The 13,947-nt window shown below is 43.2% G+C and overlaps 1 protein-coding gene across 4 annotated transcripts in view; it reads left to right on the top strand.

Moving 5' to 3' along the window:
* The first annotated feature begins 7,577 nt into the window (after window positions 1–7,577).
* The window catches only part of SLMAP (sarcolemma associated protein), a 205,767-nt gene continuing 199,397 nt past the window's right edge, over window positions 7,578–13,947 (top strand). For 3 of the 4 annotated variants that reach the window (XM_011998395.1, XM_011998394.1, XM_011998393.1), the window contains exon 1: window positions 7,578–8,171. In XM_011998395.1, the coding sequence (XP_011853785.1) occupies window positions 7,974–8,171 (198 nt within the window). In that variant the 5' untranslated portion in view covers window positions 7,578–7,973. The remainder of the gene's footprint in view (window positions 8,172–13,947) is intronic. The other variant, XM_011998392.1, reaches the window with a different exon arrangement.

Below are 13,947 nucleotides of genomic sequence, written 5' to 3'. Positions count from 1 at the left end.
CATGCTTGTTAGTATGCTAGATTTGCACAAAGGAGACTGGGTTCCCGAGCCATACGTTCAAGGCAGGAACAGCTATACATTTTTTTTTTTTTTTTTTTTTTTGATAGAGTTTCACTTTTGTCTCCTGGGCTGGAGGGCAAGGGCACAATCTTGGCTCACTGCCCCAGCCTCCTGACTAGCTGGGATTACAGGTGTGAGCAACCACACCAGACTCATTTTGCATTTTTAGTAGGGACAGGATTTAATCATGTCGGTCAGGCTGGTCTTGAACTCCTGACCCCAGGTGATCCACCCGCCTTGGCCTCCCAAAGTGTTGGGATTACAGGCATGAGCCACCACGCTCGGCAACAGCTATATAATTTGAGGGGTCCAGTGCAAATGCAAATGAGAAATCTGTTCAAAAGTTACTGAGAATTTCAAGACAGCAGAGTACATCCAGGTATAGTCCTTCCAAGCGGGGCCCTACGTAAAGGTGATACGCTTATGAAACCGGCTCCGTACAAAGTCCAGTGAAGAATCCACAGATGATTGGCCAGGCGCGGTGGTTCATGCCTGTAAATCCCAGCATTTGGGAGGCAGAAGCGGGCAGATCACTTGAGGTCAGGAGTATGAGACCAGCCTAGCCAACATGGTGAAACCCCTTCTCTACTAAGAAAAAAAAAACAACAAAAAATTAGCTGGGTGTTGTGGTGGGTGCCTGTAATCTCAGCTACTCGATCGGAAGGCTGAAGTAGGAGAATTGCTTGAACCCGGGAGGCAAAGTTTGCAGTGAGCGGAGATTGCGACACTGCACTCCAGCCTGGGCAACAGAGTGAGACTCCATCTCAAAAAAAAAAAAAAGAATCCACAGATGAGACCTCCTCCTCCCAGCCTTGTATGCTTGACATGCTTTGGGGGAGTGGAGGAGTGGGAGAAGCAGGCACTTCAGAGTCACTTCCCTATATAGGTCTCTTCAATCCATTTCAACCTATTTTCTGAGGAATCCTTAAGACCAAAGACCGCTGAGAAATTTATTAGTTTTCTAAAACACAGGCATTTAGTGAGATGCTGATGTATGACAATATTATACAGTAGCAACAAGGCATTTTTTCTGAAACAAAACTCAAGTAAAGCTTATTAAAAGGAGACACAAATAACCACATTCAAAAACAATTATTCAAAATATCATAGTTTTCTTTCTCTCTCTCTCTCTCTTTTTTTTTGGACAGAGTCCTGCTGTTTCACCTAGGCTGGAGTGTAATGGCAAGATCTTGGCTCACTGCAGCTACCACCTCCCGGGTTCAAGCGATTCTCCTGCCTCAGCCGCCCCAGTAGCTGGAATCACAGGCGCGTGCTACCACACCTGGCTAATTTTTGTATTTTTAGTAGAGACAGGACTTCACCATGTTGGCCAGTGTGGTCTTCAACTCCTGACCTCAGGTGATCCTCCCGACTTGGCCTTCCAAAGTGCTGGGATTACAGGTGTGAGCCACCATACCAGGCCAAAATATCATAGTTTTCTTAGAATAAAATATGTACTTAAAATATATTTTTATGTGCAACACTTGCAGGGAATTATAATATATATATGTTATAAATTATTTGATGAGCAAAGTCATCATATATAGAGTCTCTCATATTTTACTTGGTAATTAAGTTATTTGGAAACAAATCCAGATATACCAATAAAAATTCAGAAAGAAAATGCCTCATGGGGCTTTCTGACCCAACCCTTTTACTCTTAAGCATTTGCTACATTCCAAGTAACATTCTTAAATTAGTTATAAAAAATAAGGGGATACTTCAAGTAATCAAAAGGGGACTTACATAAGAGTGACGAAAAATAGCATAATTTCTTCCCTTCCTCTTCCTCCTGCCCCAATACAGCCTTTTGCTATTGATATAAATTATTTATCACTTTTAAGAATAAGGCCCTTAGTGTTGACCTTCCCGTTTCTAATAAATGTGGTATTTTTAAAAGGGCATGCCTCATGTGGCTTAGAATAGCATCTGGAAGAATAGAGCTAACAAATTGTTAACAGTAGCATTAGACTAAGTATTTGTGATGGGCTTAGAGAGGACTTTTACTTTCCTTATTTTTGCTTACCTGAATATATACAATGAACATGTGTTTCTTTCATCAATCAAAAAAAATCAGTCAGGGCCGGCATGGTGGCTCATGCCTGTAATCCCAGCACTATGGGAGGCCGGACAGGAGGATCACTTGAGCCCACGAGTTTGAGACCAGCCTAAGCAACATAGTGGATCTGAGGTATACAGAAAAAAAATTAATAAACAAAAAATAAATTAGCTGGATATGGCGATGGCACATGCCTGTGAACCCAACTACTAAGGAAGCTGAGATGGAAAGATTGCTTGGGCTGGGGAGGTTGAGGCTACAGTGGGCCGTGATCGTGCCATTGCACTCCAGCCTAGGTGACAGAGCAAGATATTGTCAAAACAAAACTAAACAAAACTAAACAATACAGATAATTTTTAGAAAGAAAAAACCCCAGCATGTACTTTGGATCTAGCATGGTGACTTACTTTCAGTCACTCAATCAAATATTAAGATTCTTAATGTTTTTCTTAATGTTTGAGCCTGAGCCTTAGTTTCCTTACCTATAAAATAAGGTTAATACTTAATACACAGAGATGTCACAAGGAAAATGCTAACCACATGGTAAATACACAACAGAGCTTTAATTTCCTTGCCTGTAAAATGTGGAACCTGGATTTGTTGTCTATGATTCTTTCTGGAGTTATAATATTGTGATTCCCTCTTTTTATATTCGCAGAAAAAGGTTGCTAAATGAACTTAAATGTCTTCATTTGTCTTCAGGTAGTTATTTCTTTTTATTTCCTGAATGACCAGGAAGCCAAAAACATGTGAGCAGTGCCTCTGGAATGTCTGGGCCACTCCACCCTGGGCACCTGGGAAATGACAGGGTATTTCCACTCATTAGAAACTCCCTGATGAAGAGAGCTTTCCTTAGTGGGCAGAGGATCTAATTCAGTTGTAATAAGCCAGTGTGTGCCATTAAAAATGTTATATACTCTCAATTTTGGGCTTTGAGTACTCCCAGCTTTCTCTTAATTGGTTTGCTTACCTATATTTGCAATCCAGATACTCTGCTGAAACAGTTACGCAAGTGTTCCATAATTTATTATATCCCATGTGTATGTCATTGGTTAAAGTCCAATTAGATCATTATCAATTAGAGAGGGATGCATATTAGTTGAGTTTACAGAGTTGTCTCCTACACATTAGAAATGCTAATAATTGCCCGTCTTTGATGGTACTAGGATGATAATTTTACAAGTCTCTTTTTGCTTTCAGAAGATTGAAAAGTGGCTTGGATCATAGCAGTGGCAATACTCATCAGACTATAAAAAGGCAAAAACTTAAAAAGGGAGAGAACTACAAAATCAGGAAACATTGCCATCCCCAATTTCTCAAAACATGACATGCTTTTTATTTAATAAAAATTGTGTGTGGATACAGAATCATAGAGCGGAACACCCACATGACTTAGAATTCAAAGTATCTCATGTATGAGATTTCTTACATTAAGCCTTTTCTGTGCCTGCTGAATACCAGTGGGTGAAGAACGCCTTCAATGCCATTTTGGCATTTCTAGCACCCTGCGTGGCTTGGTAAGATTCTTTATCCTGACATGTTACAGTAGTCCCAGCTTTTCTTGTAGAAGAAAGTCCATTCTGCTTAACATTAATTTTAAGAGATATTATAGTAGAACTGAATATAAACAGACTTTTTTTGTTTCCATATGTATGATTAAGTTTCTCTATATACAAACTAGAGATAAAACAACTTGATCCTTACTACAGGGAAGGCTGAGGGAATTCTTTTTGTGAGCAATAATGATAAATATTAACATTTTCTGAGTGTCTACTATTTCTCAGCCATCATGGTTGGCATTTTGTATTCCACTATTTTATTTAATCCTAAGAAGACTCTGTAAGGTATTACCTACTTTTGTCCTTCCACCCCACCCCCCACCCCGGCCTTTTTTTATAAAAAAAGAAAAGTCTAGTCAAATGCAGTAGATATATGCTTTTTTTCAAATAAGGAAGCTGAAATTTACCGAAGCTAATAATTTACCATTTAAGTATGCCATGTCTGATTCCAACACCTTGATTTTCATTACTTCTCTTTGACCTTCTAGGAGGAAGATGGAAATGTTCTGAAGTCTGGTGCATTGCCTACAAGTCCTTCAGCAACTGAAACCACACTTGTGTCACTCTTCCTCCTCCTGCTTTCCCTTATCTCTTACGCTCTGGTGATACAAGCCTACTTGCAGTTCCCTTAAAGTCCTGTTCTCTCAAGTCTCTGGACTTTTGTTGGGATTGTTCTTTGGCTTAAAATTTCTTTATCCCAATAGCATCAGACTAGCTGGCCTACTCTTTTTAAGTTTCAGTTTAAACTACTCTGCCATGCTTCCATTACTCTTGACATACTCCATTACAGTAAGGATCTTTCTGTGTCATCACCTAAATTGAGCAACTTGAGGGAGTCCTTTTGTTTCTTCATTATCGTATTTCCAGGACCTTTCAAAATATCTATTTTGCAGTAGATGTTCTATCAAATATTTATATAATGAATGTATGAAAGAATGCATAAATGACTTGCTATTCATGCAGAAAAACTCATTAGGGATCTGAGGAGGGTCCTATCTTATTTTATTCCATAGCAGCCTACAAGTTACCAGAAGTGGAAACTTTTCATCCTCTCATAAGAAAGCTTTCCAACATATCCTTATTTTGAATAGCATACCTGGAACACAGTAGTAGCTTGACACATATTTGTTGAATTGATGAAGAGCCTGAGAAACGAATATAACGTCTTGATAATATAATGCCTCTTCTTTCCAGACTCACTTTGTGCCCTGCCTACTTTATCCTCTAATAATGAGTAACAGTATGTAATTTTCATTCATGCACCAAATACTTATTTATCCACTATTACGTGCCGGCACATTGGTGCACTGTTTCAAGTAGGCTCGTTCCTTTCCTTGCTATCCGTGTTCGTGGAAATTCATGAAACCATTCAGCGAATACCATATTTATTGTGGTTTTCTTATCTTCCTTCATTCAGTTCAGTCACTTCTCCCAGACCATCCCTGACCCCTTAGGCAGCTAGTGCCTGCCTCTATCTTAGCCCTGATTACATCAATTTTATGTTTGTCACTCTCTACCCCCATCTCTAACCCACAATACCATTATGCTCTCAGAAGGCAGGAATTGAAGTTTGGTTCACTTATGTGCCCCCAGGGCCCAGCAAAAACCTAGGACACAGCCAAACTGTCTATATATAAGTATTGAAATGAATAATTGCTACTCTTTTTTTTTTTGGAGAGACAGAGTTTCACTCTTGTTGCCCAGGCTGGACTGCAATGGCAGGATGTTCGCTCACTGCAACCTCCGCCTCCCAGGTTCAAGCGATTCTCCTGCCTCAGCCTCCCGAGTAGCTGGGATTACAGGCATGCGCCACCACACTCGGCTAATTACGTATTTTTAGTAGAGACGGGGTTTCTCCATGTTGGTCAGGATGGTCTCGAACTCCCAACCTCAAGTGATCCACCTGCCTCAGCCCCCCAAAGTGCTGGGATTACAGGCGTGAGCCACCGCGCCCGGCGTAATTGCTACTCTTTATTGAACAACATGGATTAACACTTTGAAGTCTCACCACACTACGTGAATTAACTATTATTAACATGTCATCCATGAGAAAAAAGAGGCTTGAAAAAGTTTAGAAACTTGCTTAAGGTCACACTGCGGTGGAGCCTGTTATTGCAGGAATCTGAAGAATGAAGTCACCTTTGAATCGAAATGAGTAAGACTCCTTCTCACTATTTTTTCTTGAGTTTTCATTTAGCTCTTGCAAAATCTTTGTTCTTTAGACCAATGACTCCTCATCTTGATATTGTAAGTGGGGGAAATACCCTCTTTCTTCACTTTGAAAATTGTTCAATCTCTCTTTGGAAGAAACATGATTTTAAACTTTCTGAACGCTCCTTCTGTCGAAAAATCCGCGCGGGAGTCCTGGGGCACATTTATAGGTTCAGTGAGGACTGTCATTCGAAACGGAATGCGGGAACTAAGATTTTTTTGTTTTTCCGGGAAGAAAACACAACGAGTTTAGCAGAGGGGAGGATGGTCCTTCTGTTAGGTGCACAAATCCTAAGACTTGAGGGAATTTGACTGCTCACACTTAAGACAACTGCGGGTGACTGTGTTGCCCACAGCTAAGATGGCTGCTAATGACCATCCCCTTTGGCTGGGTCTATTCTTTTGCTCACTAGTATTTTCATCGAGAATTAAAGAGAATAAAATTTAGTAAAAGTTGGCACCTCCTTGCTAAGTAGATAAAATAAGAAAGTGGTACTGTTTGTTTAGAAAACCTTCTACCGCGCAAATTGTTCTTTCCCTTAACCAAAATGGTCGTTAAGGTTGTCCCGAGGTTTGAAGCTTCCAGCCCTTAACTAAGATGGCGCCTGGAGGCCTGTTAAAAATTAGCTTGCCCTTTTTTCTGCCCTCTACCAACACGGCTTCCGTGGCTTCGTTCACGTGACATTCCTGGACTACGGCGCGGGAGAAGGGGTAGGAGGGCCCTTGAAGGGTGCGCGTTCCCGTGGCGGTGCACCGGGTAGGTTTCAGTCAGAGTCACTATGGCGGCCGGCGCTGGCAAGGTAAGCTGAGGCGGCGGTGGCGGCTAAGGAGGTAGCACCCGTCGTGGCGTCCTGGCTCCAAATCTTCGCAGCCTCCTTGCGGAGAGGTCGGCGGAGGTCGTGTCTAGCGGTGGGGGCTGGCGGGGATCTGGCTGGAGGAGCCGAGGGCTGAGGCTGGCGGGCTGAGGCGCCTGACGGCCGTTTGTTTTGATGTTTTCCCCACCAGGTCGGAAAGTTTCCTGCCTCGTCGGGCGCAGCTTGAGCTTGCCCCATCGGCCGCGATCGGTGGAGGCTGCGGCGGACCCAGCCCGGGGCCTCCAGGCCTCTCCCCAACCTCCGGGCCAGTCTCCCTCCCCCACCTTCTCGTCCGCCGGGAGCTGCGGCTGCCGTCCCTGAGATGCGACCCTCGCGGGGGCGACCCTGAGGGGAGGCGGCCCATGTGCTGAGCGGCGGACAGGAGCCCAGGCGTCCGGGGACCAACTTCCTGCCGCCTGGGAACCCGCGCCTCCCGGTGTCGCGCCTCGCTCGGTCAGCACCGGCCTGCGGAGCCGGGTCCCCGCCCTGGTCGCGGGGACGCTCACCAGGTGCCCGGGAGTCCCGACTCGGCTACTGCCCGCGCCCTGCCGGCCTCCACGCCTCGCGCGGAGGACCTCAGCCACCGCCGCCTCGGATCGTGCCAGGCCGGGGACCGCGTCCCCCTTCCCGGGGCGGCCTCCGCGCAGCAGGGGCGATGCAGACTGTCCCGCCGGCCGTCTAGAGCCTCTACACTGCGGGCAAGGACGGGCGGTGACTGCCCAGAGGTGCCCGGCCACACCTTCCTTCGGCCCAAAAGGACTTTCCTGGCCGCGCCGAACCGACCCTTCCTTCATGCTGCAGTGCTGCAACGTTTCCGCCACCGAGGGGGAAAAGCGTCCGCGATCTCAAACCAAACACAAGAATTGGCGTGTGACTCATCTGCTTGGATACCTCCAGTCCCCAAACTGTGTTCCAGGAGTTTTCTTGGCGGAAGCTGCCCGATGTTTGAGCCTTTTCTTCCCAGAGAAGAAGATGGACTGAAAGCTGCCAGTTGGGGACTTTTTGTGATCAGGGCGCTGCTGGGTTTTAAAGGAGGTGATGGGGCTTGCGCTGGCTTGTCTTCCCACCCAAGTGAAGAGTTGATGTTCACTGGTTATGCTTAGACAATGTGCAGTTTGTGTTAATTTAAAATTTTGGGTGGGATAGGGGGATAGGCTTGTGAAGGGCAGTCCGGATCCAGAGGAACTCCTCTTTGTTCCTGGTAGGAGAGACACCCCCAGTCTATCCTCGATGCCGTCAGCCTTGGCCATCTTCACTTGCCGCCCGAACTCGCACCCGTTTCAGGAGCGTCATGTCTACCTGGACGAGCCCATCAAAATCGGCCGCTCAGTGGCCCGCTGTCGACCAGCGCAGAATAATGCCACTTTTGATTGCAAAGTGCTGTCAAGGAACCACGCTCTCGTCTGGTTTGATCACAAGACGGGCAAGGTAATGTCACCACATTGTCCAGCGGCATTGTTTAACAAACTTGTTCCCCCCGCTTTGCCCTTTCTGAGAGGCCTAATGTATGCAGGATCCCAGGGTTTGCATCCAGAGGAGGCTTTGCGCAAAGCCACGAAACAACTGTTTGTGTGCCTGGTTCTAGTGGAAATTTGATTGAGGTGGTTGAATGGAAAACAGAGAAGGTATTGTAATTAAAAGCCTCAGGAAGTCTATGGCATCTTGATAACGGGGTCATTCCCAGTGAAATACCAAACTAGATAGTGAAACTTGGCGTCTTGCTTTCAGTCTGCTTGGAAAGGTGAATTCACAGTTCAGCGCTTTATTAAGCAAGCAGGAGTTGTCAGAGCAATTCGGGGAATCTGTGGCCATTATTATCCCAGGGCTCAAGTGTCTTAGTAGTGAAATGTAGTTAACACATAGCTTTAGGTGAGTTCAGATCAGGACCTTTCTAGTAAGGACAATTGCTGGTATAAACCTAAGATTTTTGAAAGGTTTGATACATACTTGCTCTTGAAGGAATAATTTGCAATAATCAAAGCTAATTTAATTAAGCATGAACAATTGTAACTTTATATATTTTCAGAGTGTTTTTTACAAGTTGGAGAACATACACATACTGCGTTTGAAAATCACTTTTTGATGTTCCCTGCAGCACTTATTAAGTACTTAGTGCATTCTTACAGAGGTGCTATTCAAAAGTTAGTGTTAGGAAATAAACTTATTTTCTGAAATTATACCCTATTCTGTCAATTATAGCATTACTTAAATGTGATGGGATGAATTCAGTGCTTTTCATTTTAAGCGTAATCAATTTAGTATTTTTATGTTAGTATCGTAAGTTACTATACACGTATGTGCTTTTAAGAAATGAAAGAAATTAAGATCCTTTCCATTTTTAAAAACTGTTTATTTATGTTTATGGATAGTATACTAAAGAGCTCATCTTTGTGCCTAAACCTCAGGTTTTTAGCTGAGCTACTGAATCAGTTCCAACTTTAAGTTATGTAAGACTAATAGGACTGTCTCAGGTTTCACCTCCTGACTTTTTGCCCCTTCTTTCTGAGTTAAATAATTAAATCTTTCTTAAAGGAAGAACTTAAGTCTTCAAGAATATGTTTTGAAATGAAAGAAACCTGAGCCTTAAAAGGAAGAGAAAAAAATGATACTTCGGCAGCTACTGATTTAAGGAATTATTTTGTAAATTATTTTTTGAAGAAAGGAGGAAAAGATTGTCCAAGTGCTGTGTGCTGCATAATATCTATACTTTATTCTACGTGTAGGAGTGTAGGATGAGAACTGAAGAATATGTTAACTTTTCTGTATAACACCAGATTGTCATTTACCTGTGGAGCAGACCCTTCCTCCCTACCCCCAAGCTGAACGTAGGGTGCCTAATTTTTTTTGAGACAGATTTTTGCTCTTATCACCCAGGCTGGAGTGCAGTGGTGCTATCTCAGCTCACTGCAACCTCTGCCTCCCAGGTTCAAGTGATTCTCCTGCCTCAGCCTCCCAAGTAACTGGGATTACAGGTACATGCCACCACGCCCGGCTACTTTTGTATTTTTAATAGAGACAGGGTTTCACTGTGTTGGCCAGGCGGTCTCGAACTCTTGACCTCAGTTGATTCGCCTGCCTCAGCCTCCCAAAGTGCTGGGATTACAGGCGTGAGCCACCGCACCTGGCCCTCATAATTCTTTAAAATGAATATTCATAGAGCTCATTTTTCCAGGAGTTGAATTTAAATATCAGTTTACTACTAAGTAGTGCCTTAACTCAACCAGCTTTTACATTTTTGCCATTTTATGTTCTTGGGCAACAAGTCTAAACTAATTAGACAACAGGTTTGCTCACGGTACATACTCTGCAAACGCACTTTGATTAAACACTCAAAGGGAACTCTCATTTTTTGTTTTACTTATTTGAAAAATACTGATTTCATGCACAGTGCTTTCAATGGCCGTAATAAAACTCTCACAATAGGTTATTTTGAGATAACTAAGAATAGATCAATAGTGACTGTTTCATGAATTGAGATGACATGTTAATGTTTGTTCTTTTTTTTTTTTTTGAGATGGAGTCCTACTCTGTTACTCAGGCTAGAGTGCAGTGGCGCAACCTCAGCTCACTGCAATCTCTGCCTCCTGGGTTCAAGCAATTCTCGTCTCTTAGCCTCCTGGGTAGCTGGAATTACAGGCACGTACCATCATGCCCAGCTAATTTTTATATTCTTAGTAGATACTGGGTTTCACCACGTTGGCCAGGGTGGTCTTGAATGCCTGACCTCAAATGATCCACCCTCCTCGGCCTCCCAAAGTGCGGCCAACGTGCCTGGCCATGAAATTTGTTCTTCAGAAAAACTTATCTTTGAAGGGTAGATATGGCTTATTTCTACCATTTTCACTTTTTTCCCTCTTCTGCTTTATTAGCTAAAATAACACGCAGGCTATGAGACCACTACTTTAGATATAGATGTAATTATTGATTATTATACCACTTAATCTAGTTACAGCAGATACTCTGTCAGATCTTACCATGTCATTGAATTGCTTTAGGAATTAACTATTTAAAGTTTTGGTTTGGACAGATAGTAGGTTTTATTTGAGCATCTATTATGTGCCAGACACTGTGAGGGACACAGTTCCAAAGAAAACCCACAGCATGACCAAATAGTTCTTGTATGAAATGTGCATTGTCTGTAGTCCCAGCTACTCGGGATGCCGAGGCACGAGGGTTGCTTGAGCCCAGGAGTTTGAAGTTTCAGTACTGTGATTATGCCACTGCACTCCAGCTTGGGCATTAAAGCAAGACCCTGTCTCTTAAAAAAAAAAAAAAAAAAAAAGAAAGAATCCCTTCAGGCAAGGAGTTTTGCTCTTGTTGCCCAGGCTGGAGTGCAATGATGCGATCTTGACTCACTACAACCTCTCCCTCCTGGGTTCAAGTGATTCTCCTGCCTCAGCTTCCCGAGTAGCTGGGATTACAGGCATGTGCCACCACGCCTGGCTAATTTTGTATTTTTAGTAGAGACAGGGTTTCTCCATGTTGGTCAGGCTGGTCTTGAACTCCCAACCTCGGGTGATCCACCCACCTCGGCCTCCCAAAGTGCTGGGATTATAGGTATGAGCCACCGCGCCCAGCCAGGTTTTTTTTTTTTTTCCCCAAAACATCTGGGGATGATAATGGTACCTATTATTGGTTTGAGAATTGAGGTAATTATATAAATCACTTAGCACCCTGTCCCTGGCTCTTACTAAGCACCCAGTACTTACCAGAGAGGGTGTTTAGTGGGGAAGAGGGAACTATTTAGACAACACTTTGCAATTTGCTATAGTGCTATGGAGTCTTAGGAAGGTAATGAGAAATTATTTTCTTTAATGTGATAGCATATATAGAAGAAATATTTTTTTTTTTTTTTGATACGTGGCTCTGTTGCCCAAACTGGAGTGCAGTGGTGCAGTCTCGACTTATTGCAACCTATGCCTTCTGGATTCAAGGGATTCTCCTGCCTCAGCTTCTCAAGCAGCTGGGATTACAGGCATTCATCACCAGGCCCAGCTAATTTTTGTGTTTTTGGTGGAGACAGGGTTTCACCATGTTGGCCAGGCTGGTCTCAAACTCCTGACCCCAGGTGATCCACTTGCCTCGGCCTCCCAAAGTGCTAGGATTACAGGCATGAGCCACTGCGCTTGGCCAGATGAAATTTTTTAAATTGAAACTGATGCAGTTGATAACTTTGTGCAAATTGGCAGTTTACCTGGGAGGTCGAAAATTGGGGTAATATGTGCTTTGGATGACTTTCACTTTGTGATGACTGATGCATTCTGCATTGTCCATTATGGGAGGCTCTTTAAAAGTTAGAAGAAATAGGTCGGGCATGGTGGCTCATGCCTGTAATCCAGCACTTGGGGAGGCTGAGGTGGACGGATCACGAGGTTGGGAGATTGAGATCATCCTGGCTAACACGGTGAAATCCCGTCTCTATGAAAAATACAAAAAATTAGCTGGGCGTGGTGGCATGTGCCTGTAATCCCAGCTACTTGGTAAGGCTGAGGCAGGAGAATTGCTTGAACCTGGGAGGTGGAGGTTGCAGTGAGCCAAGATCGCGCCACTGCACTCCAGTCTGGGTGACAGAGCGAGACTCCTGTCTCTTATACACATCTAGATGTGTATAAGAGACAGAACTAACACTCTTGTACTAACTGTATACTGGGCCCTGTTCTAAGTGCTTTACATGTTAACTTATTTAATCCTCAAGTAACTCTTTGAGGTGCTTGTTTTTTCCACATTAACTTGTGGGGAAATTGAGGCACAGAGAGATCTTGGTCAAGTTCACAAAGCTATTAAATGGTAGAATTGAGATTTAAACTCAAGCTCATAACCACTGTGCTATTCTAAGGCTTTGTAATACTTTAGATATGATGTGAAAATCATAGACCAGGTTAACAGTAGGAATGAAATTGATTAAATGCCAGAAAAGAATAAAAGATAAGAGTATTAAATTAACTTGCACATTAGGACTTCGGCAAAGAGCAAGGTCCTATGTGAACTGAAGATTTTAGGGAAAGTTTAATGGATGAAACAGTTTCATGGAAGAATGCAATTTAAACTAGACCTTAGGACTTTTAAAAAGAGGAAGAATGGCCAGAAACAGTGGCAAATGCCTGTAATCTCAGCGACTTGGGAGGCTGAGTCTGGAAGAGTGCTTGAGGCTAGGAGTTTGAGGCTGTAGTATGCCCAAATTGCACCTGTGAAAATTCACTGCACTCCAGCCTGGGCATCATAGCAATAATTTGTCTCTAAAAAAAAAAAAAGTTCAAAAATTTGTATTTGCCAGGGGTGCATCAGGTCTGTAGCCCCACCTACTTGGGAGGATGAGACAGGAGGATCACTTAGGCCAGGAGTTCAAGGCTATAGTGCACTATGATTGCTCTAGCCTGGGTGACATAGTGAGACCCTTCTTAAAAAAAAGGAAGTGGGATTAGGGGATAGATTGTAGTTAGAGTCAGTCTGGGAAAGGAGTTTTGGGTGGGAGGAAGAAGCAGGGATGATATATGGCATGTTCCAAGGACATTGCAAGAAAGTCATTGTGAAGAGCCTGCTGAATTTGACCACCAGGATTGTTTCTTCTTTTTTCCTCCACACATCTAAACATGACCACAAAGATCCTAGCCTCAGCTTTTGGGAGAATGGCAGGTCATACATTCTTTTACTTTTTGTTTGTTTGTATGTTCATTTTAACAGAAGTTTTTTGTTGACAGAAGTATAAAGGTCATTAAGGGGTGCTGGTGTTTGTGAGAAAGTCTTTTACTTGACAAGTTGTATTTAAGACACGTAATGTGAACATGTATGGAAAGCCAGATTGTATATTTAAAGCACATGTTCATTTCCTTCTATATTACTTTTCATACTAATGGGAAATTGATAAAATATTTTATCTGTGATTTCAAGTTGTTAAAAATATTGATGGTGTATATACTTAAAGCATTTTTTTTTTCCCAGTTAGTTCTTTGACATTACTCCTTAGGTTAAATTCACTCTTTGCCCTTTTAGGCTCCTGTCTGGTTTTCTGTTTTTTTTTTGTTGTTTTTTTTTTTGGTTTTTTTTTGAGACGGAGTCTCACTGTATTGCCCAGGCTGGAGTGCAGTGGCGCGGTCTTGGCTTGCTGTAAGCTCCGTCTCCCGGGTTCACGCCATTCTCCTGCCTGAGCCTCCCAAGTAGCTGGGACTACAGGCACCTGCCACCACGCCTTGCTAATTTTTTTTTT

This window comes from Mandrillus leucophaeus, unplaced genomic scaffold (genome assembly GCF_000951045.1).
Source record: "Mandrillus leucophaeus isolate KB7577 unplaced genomic scaffold, Mleu.le_1.0 Scaffold57, whole genome shotgun sequence".
Lineage (NCBI taxonomy): Eukaryota > Metazoa > Chordata > Mammalia > Primates > Cercopithecidae > Mandrillus > Mandrillus leucophaeus.
The sequence above is the reverse complement of the archived record's forward strand: the minus strand, read 5'-3'. Positions and strand labels throughout refer to the sequence as shown.